Source organism: Aricia agestis, chromosome Z, assembly GCF_905147365.1.
Source record: "Aricia agestis chromosome Z, ilAriAges1.1, whole genome shotgun sequence".
Classification (NCBI taxonomy): domain Eukaryota; kingdom Metazoa; phylum Arthropoda; class Insecta; order Lepidoptera; family Lycaenidae; genus Aricia; species Aricia agestis.
This window is the reverse complement of record NC_056428.1, coordinates 5,462,645-5,481,726: the sequence shown is the minus strand read 5'-3', so window position 1 is coordinate 5,481,726 and position 19,082 is coordinate 5,462,645. Positions and strand designations below refer to the sequence as shown.

Genomic DNA, 19,082 nt, shown 5'->3' with positions numbered 1-19,082 from the left:
ATTTCATTAAAAAAAAAATTATATGAAAATTATAATTAATCATTAGTAATACCAATCATGTTAATAAAATACTCATTAGTAACCGGTAATTACTAAAAATTCATGACAATATTCTGTAAATAGCTTTCTCGTATTATTATGTATTGTGTGATGGTAAAAATTAATACATATTCATATTCCTAAATAAAACACCGAATACATCATATCCATTATTTTAAATAAGAGTAGACCGAGCAAGTATCTTGTGTTCTAAGGAACCCCGATTATTATTATAAGAGTAGTAACTTAGTGCCGACTGAACTTTAAAAAATTATTCGCTTAAATAATTTTATTGGAACTCAGACGATATTTTTACCATATTTTTCAAAATCCTCATAATAAAATAAAATCTAATCTTTTCAGATTAGACATGGTTATATTCATTTTATGGTCATATATTTAATTTTCTCCACATAACATATTACATACTTCATAAATAACCCTATTTCAGCAGTTTATCAAGGGTAATAAGGTTCCGTATAAATTATGGATGAAGGGTTTTACTGGCGTTGTTTTGTCTTAAGGTGGCTTTCCGATCTATGCCACAAGCGATCGCGACCGAAAAAAATTCAAATTAAAATGTTACTTCATGACCTAGGCTATAGGTTTCATTTTGCTCTACGCCAGTAGTAACAAACACAGGACTGCCTCCACTACCGGCCGGTCTACATCACAAGGGCCGGTCCCTTACACCAAGTTAGGGAACGCTTAGGCAAACTAAAGCGTTCCCCTCGGCGCCGGGACTAGCTAGGCCGGGCACCTGCCCATCCTGACCCGGAGCCCCGTGAAATCCGCGGAAGTTATTGGAGGTTCGCATAGCGACGCCTCCGCACTCCCGTCCTACGCCGGCGGAGCAGAACGGAGGATGGGTCATCCTCTCTGGGCATCCTCGCGGAGCGAATCCGCGGCCTCTTTCTGCGAAAGGACGGTTTTGCGGAAAGAGACCGCCGCCTGCCAGGCCTCATCGCTCTCGAGCATGCAGCGAACCTGCTCGAGAGCGAGAGGTCCTGCCCAAGCCTACGCCAGTACCTAACCTAACCTAATCTAACTAGCTGTAGCATGGGTCGCTAGACCAATGTCGGTAAAAAAAGCCTTTAACATACGTCATAAAGTGGCATGTTATTTTAATTTTAGTCGGCCGTGTTCGCTTGCAGCGTCAATCGAAACGGTACCTTTATCGCTTTTTCGGTCCGGATGTAAGATTGTTGGTAGATTCAACTTTCTTTCATTCGTTGAACAAATTACATTATAAAATATTCACTCTCGAGGAATTTCATTTAAATAATGTTCTCGTGCAAAGTTTGAGTTATTTTCAAATTAGAATACTACATAAGGACTATGTGACATTTAAATTTTCTTCATAAAATACATTGCAAAAAGTTGTAGCGAATCTGGAAATGAATTGGTTTTTAAAGGAGTGAGCACACTGAGACGGATTTTTGCGATGAACCCCGGCACGCTGAGCCCCAGCACGGCCCGTCTCAGTGTGATCACTCCTTAACAGTTATGTGTGTTAGATTATTTTAACATTTCATGATTATTCTAAGAAATGTACTTAAAGTGATACAATATCCGATTTTGACCACTTTAGACTCATTTTACTATTACTACAGTAACACAACTTATAACTTGTTAGATACGTTACATCATCAGAATTACATCAATATAATCAATCAAATAGTTGAAATTATTTAAACAAATGAAAGCTGCTGAAATCAAAAACTTCTCGCCATTGTAACATTTTAGCTATTATAAAAGCAAAATTACAAGTCAGGTTTGGGCATACCTAGGAAATGACATAATTATCATGATGGCCCATGTTAGACTGTTGAAGCACGTACACACTTAGTAAAAAATAAATAGAGTCTGATGATTTAAAATACGTGGGAGAGCCATGCTTCGGCACGAATGGGCCGGCTCGACCGGATAAATACCACGTTCTCACAGAAAACCGGCGTGAAACAGCGCTTGCGCTGTGTTTCGCCGAGTGAGTGAGTTTACCGGAGGCCCAATCCCCTAGCCCCTACCCTATTCCCTTCCCTACCCTCAACTATTCCCTTCCCTTCCCTTCCCTACCCTCCCCTATTACCCTATTCCCTCTTAAAAGGCCGGCAACGCACTTGCAGCTCTTCTGATGCTGCGAGTGTCCACGGGCGACGGAAGTTGCTTTCCATCAGGTGACCCGTTTGCTCGTTTGCCCCCTTATTTCATAAAAAAAAAAAACTATAATTTTAGATATAACAGTAATATTGTGATTTTTTCAAACCGTAACAAGTCCGATAATTACTATCAGTTGATCACAAACCATTATTATACAAATACAATTAGATACATTAATGCAAAGTGAAACCAACAAGACATTGGCCAAACATTATGCTGAGTCCAATCCGGAGAGATTGGCTATTAACTAAATAAGCACATATTATTGTCTACTGTGTCTAAACACACTAGGCCGAAAATACGCGGCCGAATTTCGGTATGATTATGCCTGCAATGTATATTTAATTGCTGATGATAATGACCATGCCGAAATTACATCGCGTTATATTGTATGCGTAGAGCATTACTGGCGTAATCATGGCGAACTTCGGCCGCGTTTTTTCGGCCTTGTGTATTTAAGCACTTAGACAAGCTGATTCATAGGTTGATGGTGGACCTATTTATTTTGGTTGCGTTACATCAAATACAACCAAGGAATCAGGACTAATATTAACCTGACATAGACCGATCAAATGACGCAGGTCCGTCATCTGCTTAAGAATATATTTCTTCTATAGTACAATAGAATAAGACAGAGAACAAGGTGTGAGTGGAAAATTGATAAATGACTAGATAACTCTGGTCTTTTTTGAGTACGGTATATCATGCTTTTTTGCTTTGGAATTTTATAATGAATCAACTCATTATGAAATTCCAAAGCAAAAAAGCGTCTAGAATCCTTATTCCGACATTCATACAGCACAGATCTAGTGCTGGAATTCATTACTCCTATACTGTATTTTTTTTTATGAAATAAGGGTGCAAACGAGCAAACGGGTCACCTGATGGAAAGCAACTTCCGTCGCCCATGGACACTCGCAGTATCAGAAGAGCTGCACGTGCGTTGCCGGCCTTTTAAGAGGTAATAGGGTAATAGGGGAGGGTAGGGATGGGAAGGGAAGGGAATAGGGGAGGGTAGGGAAGGAAATAGGGTCGGGGATTGGGCCTCCGGTAAACTCACTCACTCGGCGAAACACAGCGCAAGCGCTGTTTCACGCCGGTTTTCTGTGAGAACGTGGTATTTCTCCGGTCGAGCCGGCCCATTCGTGCCGAAGCATGGCTCTCCCACGTTTAAGTATTATTCTGAATGACGACTAATTCGTCGCGTCTTTCTTTGCTATCTTTTCGCTTAGTGGTTTTTCTTTATTCGTACCTTAGTGCGTACACCTCTAGACATGTTCTAGGCAAAATAAACAGCGCATGTGTACAGAAGACTCGTCCCCGTAACATCGCTATATGAGTTTCATAGAAAAAGTTTCTATTTGACCGTAGACTTAAAGTGTAACAGCCCTTTTATTACGTTACTTAGTACAAAATGTGGTACTGAGTATGTTTTGTAAAGTTTTGTAATTATTCTAACGCTTCTCAACATTTTAAAACCTACGCATAAAATATTCATGACATGGATTTAGCATTGGACGCGTTAATCTGGGCCCATAACCTAAATAAACACTAACCGGTTTCTTTTTTTTAGTTAAAATATAAAGTCAACAAAATATTATTATTTTACTATGCATAATATCTATGGTCTTTGTGTATCATGTATATGTCCTATTGTATATCTTGTTTTAAAAAATGTTAATACTCTAAGAAAAACCAACGTATTGAGTCTTAGTACGTTGGTTTTTCGTAGAGTATTTTTATTTTATTCGTAGGTTGAACGATGAATAATTTTTGTGTCATGACTTATCTATATTCTATAGCTAAAAATATTACTTTCATTTCACTACGAGACGAGTAACAAATTCATACATAATATTTTGACTCTATAAAGTTTTGTGACTTGTTTCGACGTTTTAAATATAAAGGCTGTCACAGACAGAGCTGGTAATGTATATTAATGTATATTACATCCCGGGATGTATATCTTTACATTATATTAATGTATCACACACACAACAGGTAATGTAATGTATCTTTCCCTACATTTCAATACTAAACGCCCCGCTTGACGCATATTTCAGCTGCTAAAGTGTTATACAGGCTATTCTTATTTTTAATGTTGTAATACTATGGCCTTTCGAGTTATTTGCTATTAGATTCACTAGATAGTTCATCAGAAGATGATTCGAATTGTAATTTTGATGCGCGCATTGTAACATATTGTGAAAAAACAGGACGATGTGGATTGAAGATATTTGATTGAAAATATAGGCTCTGGGGAACAGACTGCCTGCAGTACCTGGTGTGAAGTGCTGTGCTAAGGTGGCAAGTGGCAACACTGTGTGTATCTGTCTATCATACACATATAATATAATCACAGAATTTTTTGAACACCCTATGAAGAGAAGAGATGTATCGAAATATACAGAAATATATTGAGATGTATTTAGATGTATCAAAATATAAATGTATATTTTCATATAGCTCGGTATCTTAAGATACGAAGATGTAAAAATATACATTATAGCTGCTGTGTGTGGTCTCCTGACGATTTCTATAGAAAGATATATTGAGATGTATCGAGATGTATCGTGCTATAATATACATCTTTACATTACCTGCTCTGTGTGTGACAAGCTTAAATCGTTTTAAAAATCCACCAAACCGAAATATGAAATATAGAACGGCACAAACCTCTTCCAAACTTTTCAATCGAAACTTCGCTTCTCATTCTCGAGTTAGGAATTAAGTTTGAGCTTTTCCTTGGCTTTAGAAAACTGAGTTTCGTAGCGGATTGTTATATTTACCACTTACATTTGAGACACTATTTATAGATTACGAGAAAGTTTAGTCCTTTGTAAAAAAAAGCGAATTCACAGCAAGAAAATTTACCTTCAGTTAATAAAAATTATCTAATCGTTATATTGTTATAATATTTTATTTTATATTAGCTAAAATAGATTACTTTGTGATATTTTTTACATATTGTTTTAATATTATTTATTAGTTAAGGTAGACAACAAAAATCCAGTAAAGAAAAGAAACCAGAAAAACTGGGTACCTATTAAATAATAATTAAAACATTATAAGTATTATTTAAACAACATTAATGAATTTCATGTTTTTCAACAGGTTGCCAGCGCCGGACAGTGTAGATGTAGTGTTAACGACTTTTCACAAATTTTGGAGGCCCTGCCGGAATTAAAAGGACCCCCGGGGCCTCAAGGCCCCACAGGTGCAGACGGCACAACCGGGGCTCCAGGCAAAACGGTAAACTCTCGTTTCTAACTTATAATAATTGACTTCTATTTTTAAATTATTCCTACATTATTTTTTGGGATGACATGCTTAAAAAATCAAAGCATGTGTTTCGAATTACAACCCAGTATACTGGCAAGTGCTCGTAATATCATCCGACGCCATATTGTACTGAGTTCAACTGGTAAGACTAGTGTGACGCATTATAATTAGTGTATGTAAAAGCAATAGTGCGATCCCAACTAAGTCAATGCACTTAATATATTCAATGTGTACCAAGTAGCATATTTTTAAGTATGAGTAACACTCTATTGTATTAGGTTTTTAACCTATAATGATAGTTTTTGTATGCTGTTATAAATAAATAAATACGGGGTGCAATTAAACCTTCCTGCCAAATTTTTTCCAGGGCTTAGGTATCATTAGGAGAGTCCATTTAACCAAATAAAATTGGGTGTTATTTTTTTTCAATGACATATTTTATCCCATTTAAAATCGTTGCAGAACGGTCACTCGCGGCGCGAGGGAATGACAGGGGGTGACGCGGGATGAGGTGCGCGCGCGGGGGCAGGTCACGCACGGCCGACGCATTGTGTCCATTAATTGTAGTGTTTTTTAGGATAACTTTCGGAAGGTATTTCTCAACATTTTAGTACTGAGTGAGTATAAAAGAAAAAATACGTGTATTTTTATTTTTAACAAGGATTAATATATCAAAATTTGGCAGGAACGTTTAATTGCACCCTGTATTTTGTCACGAATCAACAGAATGGCGTCGATAAATGACGTTATACTCGTAAGTACTGACTAGGTTGGGTTTCACGTATTCCTTTACACAATTTTAAGATGTCTTTTTGTCCAGGGTCAAATGGGAGATCCAGGCCCCCCAGGGTCTCCCGGTCAGAAGGGCGACCGAGGGGAGCGGGGCGACGTCGGTGCCCCGGGTGTCGAGGGGCAACCGGGCCCCAAAGGGGAGCCGGGACTAGATGGCACCCCGGGGTTACAGGGGCCAGTGGGCCCGCCTGGTCCACCTGGAGTGGTAGCTTCGGCTCTTATAGTAAGTGACCGAATCTAGTAAAATTATAAATGCGTAAGTCTGTCTATTACACGCTCAAACTGTGCTAAAACCGCTGGTCCAATTTCTATAAAATTTGGTTTGGAGATACTTTGTCACTCAAAGTTGTATATCGATTTTCTACTTGATATTACGATAATTTAAATGGCGGAAACTGTACACATGAGTGAACGTATTTTAGCGCAAGTTGCGGGCAATATCTAGTTACGACATTGAATAAGCTTTTACAACAACCTCAAATTTTAATCACCCTGATCCAAGGAAAAACTTAAGACCCAATTTTGCACTAAATCATTCCACTCTTATAAAACTGCTTTATAACAAACTGTATGAGTATAATTGGGCCTTAAATCAAAACTGCAGTTCGCTTAAGATAAACCAGCCAGTCGGATGATTTGATAAACGCTGTTAAGTCCACGGGACGAGACATCTTTTAATTTAACTTACTTCAATAATCCTTGACCTATTAAAAATTAAACATTGAATAAGAAAGTCTTGTATTAAGTAGCTTAATAGTTAAATAGGTACTTGATAGTTCGTGGACTGTATTTATGTAGTTTAACTTTTATTTTTACATATTTTGTAAACAATAAGTAAGTGTACACATAATAAAATATGCAATGCTAGCTAAAGTTTTACCAAACGACTTGGCAATGCATAAAAATAATACAAAATTAAAAATGTGAAATAGCCTGACGGCACTTGGCATTTCAATTTTGTTTTGCTATAGTCGAGGCGCTGTGCCCAGTCTTATTTCATTGTCAACTGACCCTTAAATTCTAAAGTTTACTTATAAATGTATTAATACTAACCACATCACATTTAAAAGTCGCTAAAATTACATTAAAAAGAATATAGAACTAGCTCACAAGCTCGCCAAAAGTGTTTTTAATAACATTCCCCATGTTAACTCTGAAAGCATTTCCAGTGATTCTTAATTCATCACAAGGGAATGAGCATTTGCATACTACATACATAATCACATACGTAGTAATTTCTTTTTGAGAATATTATATTAGTTTTTACTGGGAATCGCGGGTCGATTTCGCTTTGAATTTCAAATTTTATTACATTCATAATTAGGTACCTTGCGAAGTCAAATAAAAAAGTTGATACTTTAGATTTGGAAACTTTTAATAATGGGTAAAAGAAGGAAGGAAGAAAGGCTGGGCATGCATATGTGTATACTCACATAATTATTTATAGGCTTTGGTTTATTTAGCGGACTATTGCTGAAAATGATAATATACTGAATTTCAAGCTATGAATTTTCGCAAAGTAACGCCTAATTCTATGAACTTTTAATAAACCAAGTATAGGGACGGTAGGTTAAGACATCGCAAAGCCACAATAGACATAACTACCAGTAGTTCGACTGCAAAGAGATTCACAGGTTTCAATATCTGTCAAATTCGTCGGGTTTCACTAGGATTATGAACTGAATGTGCCTCGCGCTGGCTGATATAATTTATTTTTAAATATTTAAAATTTAAAGATTTCAAAATTGGATTCTGATAATTTTAATCGCATGTGCCAAAACACAAACAACAATACGACCAAAAAGGAACACGTCCAGCGAATATGTCATAGTTTTAAATTCGTAGGTAACAATTTAACAACCCTAGCGACGATTTTCGTCATAATACGTCAAAATTAAAAATTTCACATGAGTTCTAAGTCGGTATACTCTATCATTCTGTCTACTCTAGCAAAGCTGAGAGTAGGTATAATAATATATATGACCGTTATGTCGACATCCCTCGCTATTATCTCAAAACCTCAGGTGTCCCATCTTACCCTACCGTCCCCTAATACATTTTATTATTGAATCATGGCTGGTAAAAGGTTAGCTATAAGCGAACCCAATTCAAAAATATAAAATTAATGGCGATGAAACCCTCATAAGCAATTTATAACCAGTATTTCGACCTTCCAACCACTTTTTGATAAAATAAGGTAGGGATTTAATCAATTTTATGTACAGGAAACTACTCGGTTATACGGAAATGGCGACCGCGGAATTCAGGGGCCTCCCGGAGAACGGGGGCCCATGGGTCTGACGGGGCCCAAAGGGGAGAGGGGTTACCAGGGAAATAAGGGAGAGAGAGGGTTGCATGGATCCAAAGGCGACAAGGGAGAGCGGGTGAGTAAAACTCTGACACATTTTAATTGATTGTGACAAGTGGTAGGATAGGCACATGACGAACCTATGTCATTTGTTCGATCAAGTCACTGTTAGTTGTGAAATCACAATGTAACTGAGCTTGACAATCTGCCTATGAATCCATTTCCCTAACAGTGGGTAGGTTAAATTCTAGGTATCTACACGTCAAGTAACCTACTTTCCTTGCTTGTAAGCACTAATATTATATACAGGGCACATAGACCAATATCCTAATGTAAATATTTGGTTTCCACTGTAAACAAACATAATCTGTAATTATTACTATGCAGGGCTATTATCGAAAGTGATTTCGTCCTATATCAATAAATAATTCACTAAAATGGAGCGAAGGCCAAAAAAGTTTCTTGTAAATGAAAAAATAGTAATACTCAAGAGCCTCAGCCAACTTACATAAACTGTCAGACTCGTCAATAATCGGCCAAGTGCGAGTCGGACTCGCGCACGAAGGGTTTAGTACAATTTAATAGAGCAAAAATGGGCCAAATTGTGTTTTTTGTATGGAAGACTCCCTTTTTAATTTTTATATTTAGACTTAATTTATACGAAATAAATTAAACCTATGTGAAAACATCAACTGCCTCCTGCCTACCCATTGGCATTATTGATATCGAGCAAAAAGGCCAAAAAAAAATGGTTGTATTTGAGCTCCCCTTAAATATTAATGTGAAAAATTCAGAACTCTAGCTATAGCGGTTCTTGAGATACAGCCTGTAGACATACTGACGAACGGACGGATGGACAGACGGACCGAGGGACGGACAACAAAGTCTTAGTATTAGGGTCCGGTTTTCACCCTTTGGATACGGAACCCTAAAAAGTGGACCGTCACAAGAAAAAACTCAATAAATCCCGAATCACCCTTAGCTTATGTAGGTATCAAAGTGGAAAACAAACTCCGTAACGAAATAACCGTTTGACCCTTGTCCGTTAGCATATAACTACATTACAGGGGTACGTTGGCCTTCGGGGGCCCCACGGTGCGAAAGGCGAGCGGGGCCCCGCCGGCCGAGACGGGATACCTGGCCTGCCAGGCCAAAATGGCCGGCCCGCGGAAAAAGGAGAAAAAGGTAACGAAGTCCGCCATCAAATTTTATGATTCTCCATATTTATGTCCAGGGAACGCGTTTATAAGAATTTAAGGCTTCATATCAGCCGTTCGGAAAATTTTTACTTCTTTCCTTAACCCTCAATAAAACAGATTTAGTATTTCAGGTATAGATCTCGCATTATGTTTTATAGTTACATTAAATATTGCGCACCCTAGCAATAAAGGCTTAAGTGTTTCCTGTTTTATTTTTCCGAACAAGGGGATCAAGTTTTAGCACCATTCGTAGAATTGTTTCTTGTTTTAGAAACAAGAAAATATATTTTTTTCATTTCAATTGTTTGAAAAATGTCCAAGACATCGACAAAGCGAAAATATTCACTCGAAAGAATACTACACCCACCTGAAGGAGGCAGCTAGATTTTATTTAGAAATTCATAAAAGAATCTTACGAGGATTTTAATTTTAAATAAGTGTCACTTCACCTCACTCGAGACGACGTAAAATCTTAAAAAGGTTCTCGTGTACTAAGTACCTTAAATGCACGTAAATAACGGTTTTTAATTAAATTTATGTCATTAGTGGAATTCTGTTTTAGGGGCCCAAGGTCTGCCGGGGCCTCCGGGGCCCGCAGGTGGGGGCCAGGCCGAAAACTTAATTACAACTGACGTCGCCCGCACAGGTAAAATAAAATCAAGATAAGTACACAATTTGATTATGTTTGGGATGTTTTGTTTATGTTCAGCGATAAACAAGGATTTCCGCGATTAATTTTCATAAAATTTGGGACCGGCGCCGGGTATTATTAAACGCTGTTGGAAGTTCGTCCGCTAATTGTTCACGCAGGGTAATAAACAAAACCGACTGCAGAGTTTCTTACCTGCAGGCTTAGCATGGTCACCATAGAAAGGTTTATTCTTACGGTAAATTAGACAAAGTGATGGATTAATAAAGGAAATCTGTCAGTTAGTCCGCAAAAACTGTCAGCGTTTCTATTCTTTCGCATTTTTACTGTGGCCATGCTAGGTCTATGGGTGACTCTCCGATATTTGCTGCAAGCGACCGCGACCGACAAAAATTCAAATAAAATGTCAATTTATGACCTGAGTTATAGGTTTCATTTTCTATCGACATTGGACTAGCGACCCATGCCACCGCTGCTATGTAATGGTGCAGAGCAAAATGCAACCTATAGCGTATGTCATAAAGTGGCATTTTAGTTGAATTTTTGTTGGTCGCGGACGCTTGTCGCGTTGATGACGGTATTTTTTAAGGGATGAGTAGGCAGTTCCTGTAGGCAGGTACGTTTAACGTTGTCGAATAATAAATAATTATCGCTAAAAATTAAGAAGTATGCTCATCTCTTGGTTTGTCTTTATACCTCTATTTCTTCTACCTATATTTTGATCATCATACGTTATATCCAACTTTGCGGTGATATTATTATAATAATTATTTTAACAGATATTTTAATACTCAGGGTCGCACAACACATAAGTGTTTATTCTCTATGTCATGTTATATTCCGAAACAACCCAGATAGTGAAGAGTAAACGAAATTTTGGAATATTTTCAAGTTTCCTTTCATTTTCCTCACGCACCCTAGCAAATCGTTGTATAAGCGACCCACGTTGCGTCGTTAAGGTGAATTGAAATTGCTGGATTAGAAGATCAAACCTCCACAAATACGATATCACAGTATAAATAATGTAGTACGCTATCTTCATACTACCGCATCGGGAGAACGTATGATAATTATTATACAGGATGTAACAAAACTAACTGATAATACTTTAGGATATGTACGTATTCCTTTGTTGAGAGCTCTCTGTGAAAGAAGCAGCGCTGAAAGACATTTTTTTTACTTTTGTATGGGCACGGGCCCGAGCGTCACGAATTTCCCCATACAAAAGTGAGAAATGTTTTTATCTTTCAGCGCTGCTACTTTCACAGTGAACTCTTTACAAGTAACACGTACACACCTTAAAGTATTATCACTTAGTTTTGTTACACCCTGTAGATTAGGACACTATTGCAATACAAATTATTTGTTTGCATAATAATTTGACCATAATAATAAGATACAGCTATACAAACCACATTATCTTGAGACTGTTGTTTGACTTGTTGCTAAAAAACAGTTCATATTATACTAGTGAATTTTCGATAAACCATATAATCAAACATAAATCAGTGATTTAATCTAAGCACTGATTTTATGTTGTCAGACCATAAGCCGCTTAAGACCTGCGATGCACAAGTTAATTTGAGAATCGCAGGGTTTGAAATTTAATGTTAGGCTAGTCTACTCTGTTTATTTGTACTGTGATGCTATTTTGACTTTCTGCCGACGATATAGCTAGGGATCAATATCGTAGAAACTAAATTATATTTACTTTCTAGCATATTATAATACTATTATGTAAACTCTCATGTGTCAAATAAGCCAGTGCAGTGTAATATTTACTTTAAGATAAACATCAACCGAAATATTTTAATTCACAATAAAGGTAGAAGTTGGAATCCGGCGACATGAAGCGGCAGCAGACGACGTGTCGCAGCGACACTACTGGTTTCTATGTATTCCTATGAAATACCCTCCGCAGCAAGCGACACGAAGCTAGCCACACAATACATAGCAACTAGTGTCGCGTCTATACGTCGTCTGCCACCGCTTCATATCGCCCGCTGCCAGGATTAAATCTACAGTATTAGTGATTAAATCTGCAGGTCTTCAAAGGATATTTTTTTTATGAAGCAAGGAGGCAAACGAGCAAATGAGTCACCTGATGGAAAGCAACTTCCGTCGCCCATGGACACACGTAACATCAGAAGAGCTGCAGGTGGTTGCCGCCTTTTAAGAGGGAATAGGATTACAGGGTAGGGGAGGTAAGGAAGGGAATAGGGAAGGGAAGGGTAGGAAATTGGGCCTCCGGTAAACTCGCTCACTCGGCGAAACACAGCGCAAGTGCTATTTCACGCCGGTTTTCTGTGAGCCCGTATTTCTCCGGTCAAGCCGGCTCATTCATGCTGAAGCATGGCTCTACCACGTAATAAAGGGGTTTGGGTAATATTGGCGTCATTTTCAAATCTCGCAGCCACTCACCAAACCGGCATACTATGAAAGAACATATCAAGGGGAGTAAACTTTATTATGGGGGACATATAGCTGAACTATATCGGAGCCGAGATATTAGGCATTTTAAGTTCGTATCTTCAACTAAGAGTAAATTCAATCATAACATGAATACTCAGGAAAAAACAAAAAAAAAACTGCATTATTTATTAGCTTAAAGCCTTCCTCTAACAAAACTAAGTGATAATACTTTAAGGTGTGTACCTACTGTGTATGAGTCCCATGTATAGAGTTTACTGTAAAAGTAGTAGCGCTGAATGAGAACATATTTTTTTCACTTTTGTATGGGGAAACTCTTTACGCCAGGGCGCTTGTCCATTGCAAATCACAAAAAAAAATGTCTTTCAGCGCTGCCCTTTCACAGTGAACTCTATACAATTGGGACACATAATATTATATACTCTAACTAAACTATTATAACTTAGTTTTGTAACAACCTGTAGATATAGATACAAGTACAATTCATTTCATCATTTATTTTTATTTTTAGTTGTCCCTTTAAACTACGGATTTTGATGATTCTTTCAGTGTTAGATAGCCCATTTATTGGGGAAGGATAAAGGCTACATTTTATCACGCTAATACTAATAGAAGCGAAGAAATAGAGGAAAATGTTGAACAAAACGGGGAAAATTATTTGAAAGGGCTAACTTGAACGCGTTAATCTCAAGTGGTCCGATTTGAAAATTTTTTTTTAGTATTTATAGCCCATTTATTGAGGAAGGCTATAGGGTATATTTTATCACGCTAAGAGTAATAGGAGAATGTAGAAAAAACGGGGGAAATTATTTGAAAGGGCTTATCTCGCGAACTACTGGAGCAATTTTTATGTTATTTGGCACAGATAAGAAGTAGACCACGTGAAGGATCATAGGCTATCAATTTTAATCACTTTTTCAGTGGCTATATATTTTATACCCGTGTGACGCCAGGGCAGGTCGTTAGTATTTTATAAAACATTCCTGCAGCAGCAGCTGTATTTCTATAATGAGCCGGGAAGTAGATAAATAGTGAAAATAATCGACATTATATCATGGGAACAACACCCTAGAGTCATTTTACCCACAACACATTAACACACAAGAACAATAATAATTATGATTGCCTAATATTGCATCCGGCCCCTTAAAAACCACTGTTTAGTGAAATACACTCTTAACCCTTAATTAGTCGCATGGGGTCAAATCACTTTCAAACCGAAAAAAATATGTGCTAGAGTTCTAGGAATGCTCTTGGTAGTCTCCTAACTCCTATTGAGGTATCCTAATAAGTGATAGCCGGTCAGCTAGCTCTGGTTCATTCATCGCTACTCTCTTGAGCGCTGACCCCATGCGATCACTTACGTGACTTTTTTGTCACAAGATAAGTTTCTATTTTTGTAATATTACGTTTAATTGTTTCATTATTTTTGTTATAATTCAGGATTTTTCATAAATATACATGTATATCATTCTATTAATAGCATTTTCTTACATTATTAGTACAATAGCGGCTGAAAGGTTTCTGAAGATCAAAGATATTTTATGAGGCTAGCCTCCAAACTTCGAAACTATACACCGATTTTTGATGGCCATGAATCGGAAAGCAAGATTGAAGAGTCCAGTAATTATTAAAATTATCTCTGACCACTGGATAGTGATAATGATGATGATCAGGGGGTGATTACCAAAACTGCGTAAAAAATCATAAAAGTGAGGAAAATATGTTTGTCAATATTATCTCAAGATCTAATTCCTTGGTGCTGCAAAAAAAATTTGGTTATCAGAGTGAAAAATATATTTTTTTCATCTCAATCTCAGCTTTAGTGATATTTTGGACATTTCGAGACAGAAAAGAAGTTGATTAATTTTTTTTGTTGTAAAGAGACAAAGAAAGGTTTTTGTTGATTAATATTAATAACAGTAAGGCCCTCTAACAATTTGCATAATTGATACTTCGTTTTATTCATTTCTTCAACTTAATTTTCACTATTTTATTTGGGGTCAGTATAGACCCCATGCGACTACTTGTGTGATTTTCTTGATGCACCTAATTAAGGGTTAAATCTGGCTATATTTTAGTCGGACGAGAGTTAAACCCCGTGTGAAAATATGTATGAAAAATTATTCATATTTGACGCGGACGAAGTCGTGGGCAATAGCTAGTGAGAAATATATATCCAACAGATTAATATACCCTTTCTACACCTGTTTCTTAAGGATAGCTCCATAAAATGGCGTTAATTACTATTGATTTTGTGAATATAAGGCGCAAAAAGAAATATACTAAAATAATCGTAGCTCAGCTCCGATATTACTTAGAACAATTTTTATTACTAATATATGTTTCTCTAATGTAGTGCTACAAAATAGTATTGGTTTTATCCCTGGCCGCTGGAAAAAAAAAATGACGCCACAGGTCCATACAAAGTTACTCAATGCCCTTTTATTAATTGTCATAATATATTAACTGTCACTGCTTATTATAACTGTTTAAAATATTTATTGGCTAATAACCTGCCTAAGCAATTTATTAGTAGTCACTTTAGTTTCAGTCTGTTGCAAGTTTCAGTGTGTTTGTAAAGTAGAGATATTAACATCAAGGTGGCATAATATTATTTAACTTTTATTCTTGCAATTGTCGTAACGAAATAAAGTTATACATTAATTTATTTTACTACTTACTAATGCTCTCAAGACGCGAGTTTAATTTAGCAGACTATGGTGATTATGGCGTACTAAATAAGTATGGGTAATGGTAAGTATGGGTGAATAAGTAGTTGCTTTCCATCAGGTGAACCGTTTGCTCGTTTGCCCCCTTATTTCATCAAAAAAATGAAATAAGTACATAATATAATATATTATATAAAATAAGTATACATTCACAACTCCGCCATAGATGTATGAATACGGCAATAATGACTGCCGGTTCCGGACGCGGAAATCTTGACCCTTTTGAAGGGCATAATGTATTTTGGCCCTTTTAATGGCATATTTTGTACCTTAACCAATTCAGTGAAATAAACAAGTAGTATAGCAAACAGTAAACAGTTTTCGTTAACGTTAAATATCATTTATGAGTTTGAGTTTTAAAAACGTTGCCCGCAAACTATTAAGAGGGAACCGTACATTTATTTGGTCTCAATGAAAAGTGTTTTAATTCCTTTGAATATGGTTTAATTTCAATCAATCTTGCCAAGCTTCATCAAATCGAGTTATTTTGATGCAACAAATAAAATATGTTTCTTCTTAGGGCTTGACTGCACTGAGTCCTCAGCCTTAAATTTTGCGTGCAGCGGGGCGGGAGCGGTGGCGGTGCGGGAGCGGCGCGCGGCGTACTGGACAGCTTTTCGCACAGCCGCAAACGCTCCCGCCCGACTGCCTGCAAAATTCGGGGTTGAGGCTTAAGAGCCCCCGCAGACTTTTAGTCGGCCGATAGTTATACCAAATTGGGTTTTTCAGTAATTTCAGTACATTATTATGGGCCGATACACATCGTTTAGTATGCGCACATTCACATCTTCATACTGATTAACCTATCGATCGTGGAATAACGAGACACAATAGCTTACCTATTGTTATCGCGGCCGGATGCGGCCGCTTATGTCTTCATGAATTAAGGGGGCGACTAACCCTAAAGTGTCGATTTTATAATTCATTTTTATACTTGAAAATAAACCCCAAATTGTTTCATTTACTAAAATTAGATACTACATTATATTTCCGAGAATTCGATCTGACCAAAAACACGATATCTTCACAAAGATGCATCTAATTTTCACGAATTTTTCATTTATTGCCATAACCGTCCATTGAACTAAGTTAATATTTTAACACATTGTATAAAATTTTATCATTGAGAGATAGACCTAGCGGATTTTTAAAATGTTGTATATTTATCGAGTTATTGAGACAAAACTAATTTGGCGATGAATCCGCGTCGTTCTTTTTCACCTGGCATATGAAAGACGGGCGTGAGTGTGAAGAGAGAAGGGCGATGTTTGATTTTTGGGGTTAGTCGCCCTCTTAAGCTTTCAAACTATCGGCCGACTAAAAGTCTGCAGTCTGCGGGGGCTTGCGACACGACGTGACACTTTACTTCCATAGAACTGACATTTTGCAAACGTGAATCTGACGTTTCACAAACGTCAGTTCTATGGAACGTGAAGTGTCGCAACGTAGTCATTCAGGGCCCGTACCACGAAATGGTTTTGAGACTCAAACAATCGTTCGAGAATGTTGCGTCCTACTCTTACAAACGTGAAATGACGTTGTTAGAGCAGGACGCGGCATTCTCGACCGATTGTTTGAGTCTCAAAACGGTTTCGTAGTAGGCCTACAGTATCGTCTTTAATAATATTTTGATATAGCAAAAGTGTGACCACCTCCCCTCGGTCAAAGTAAATACTGGGACACTCTTCAAGACAAAAGGACATTGTCTCAATAATGACCTCCTAATGAAGTTTGTTCAGAATAAGCAGTTGGGTGTAACCAAATAGAATTGTGAGTAAAAAATGAACTTAGCGTTATTTGGGTCAGGAGTCGTAAATTATTAAAGCATTAGGTTTGTTCCAACTACAAATTACTATTATTAAGTGGTGAGATTTGAAAAACGTTTGAGGTGTATTTGAATACTTTGGATGTGTTTTGAAAGCACTTGTTATGGCCGTAGTGGGCCTATAATATTGCCTCTTTAATCTATACGATCGGTATTCGTTTATGTTTGCCTATCATGGTAATCGACGTTATGGTGACCAACGTAGAGTCATATCTGCGTTGACAATACTTCTACGTAGGTAGAGTCCGCTCTAAAGATGCTATACTATTTTTGCTAGTCTTAAAAGTGTTTTACTACAATTACTACTATCATTGCTACAGTCTTGAAAGTTAAAATTATATTATTTCTATCATTAGCTTGATTATAAAAACCTCTAAATGATATAGTACAATATTATTATTGTACTAATATATTCATTTATAAACTACTTTCTATTTAAATTCATATTATAACCACCTCTGTAAAAATAATACTTAATCATAATCCATGCATTTGTTGTGAGTTAAATTACACTTTAAATTATTAATTACTATCCGTGTCTGCTATAATTATTATATCTATTAGTAATTTAAGTATAGTATCATTCTATTATATTTATAATATATATGTATAGTATTATTGTATATTTTTATTATGCATGTTGTTTTTTTTTTTTTTTTGTATTCTTTTGTTTGCACATGCACGTTTCTATTCTTTACTGCAATCTCACCTTTGCCCGTGGTGGTTGCCTAGAAGAGATTGCTACCTAGTAATAAGGCCGCCATTGTGACACCTGAATATTTTGTCCTTTTTCTTGTACTCCTTTATAAGTGTGCACAATAAAGAATATTTCATTCATTCATTTTCACCTCTGAATATAGCACAAAAAATCAAGCTAATGATAAAATAATATAATTGCTACAGAGCTATAATAGTATTAATTGTAATAAAACACTTGCAAAAACTTTTTTAAGAAGCATATTATGCTTCAAAAAAAAGTTGTAAATGTTACACGATTTGTCTTCTAGAATTGGGATAATGAAGGCTTTCTTTATACTATACTAGATGACCCGGTGAACTTCGTATCGCTTCCCTCCAAATAAAAACCTTCCCTGGACTTTCACGAACATTTCAAGACTAAAATCAGCCAAATCGGTTCAGCCGTTCTCAAGATTTGGCGAGACTAACAAAATTAAATAAAACATACTTTTATCTACATAGATCTATGTAGCACCACATAATATCTATATTATGTGGTGCGAATGTTCATATTCTTATTCATACTATACCTAAAACTTATCCCAAAATCCCAAAAAGAGCCTTAAGTTCCCTTTGCGAAGTTCGACTATGAGTCTATTACTTTTACGACGAAGGCTGAATTACTCGAGTAGGCATTGTTCTTTTTATGCCGATTGAAGTATAAAAGTTTTCCCTCGATGTCTATAAACAAAATGGCGGCACGGGGGAACACTGGAATCAGATTAACTCCCAACATTTGTTATCTAGCATCCGATGATTTAATTTTTCAAGTCTTTGAAGTGTGTATTATTTACCGAGGAATGAGAATAATATGTCGAGAAATGTCCCTTTGGTATTTGTCAGAAGAATTGAATTTGTAGATGTATACATTTACGTGTCACATCTTAATATATAAAATTCTCGTGTCACAATGTTAGTTACCGTATTT

General features: G+C 36.7%; 1 protein-coding gene across 1 annotated transcript in view; it reads left to right on the top strand.

Annotated features, from left to right (window-relative positions):
* LOC121739484 (collagen alpha-1(XVIII) chain-like) overlaps positions 1–19,082 on the top strand; it is a 63,409-nt gene that overhangs the window by 17,579 nt on the left and 26,748 nt on the right. The window contains exons 4-8 of the mRNA XM_042131971.1: positions 5,314–5,451; positions 6,302–6,496; positions 8,499–8,657; positions 9,649–9,766; positions 10,343–10,426. Coding sequence (XP_041987905.1) covers positions 5,314–5,451; positions 6,302–6,496; positions 8,499–8,657; positions 9,649–9,766; positions 10,343–10,426 — 694 coding nt within the window. The remainder of the gene's footprint in view (positions 1–5,313; positions 5,452–6,301; positions 6,497–8,498; positions 8,658–9,648; positions 9,767–10,342; positions 10,427–19,082) is intronic.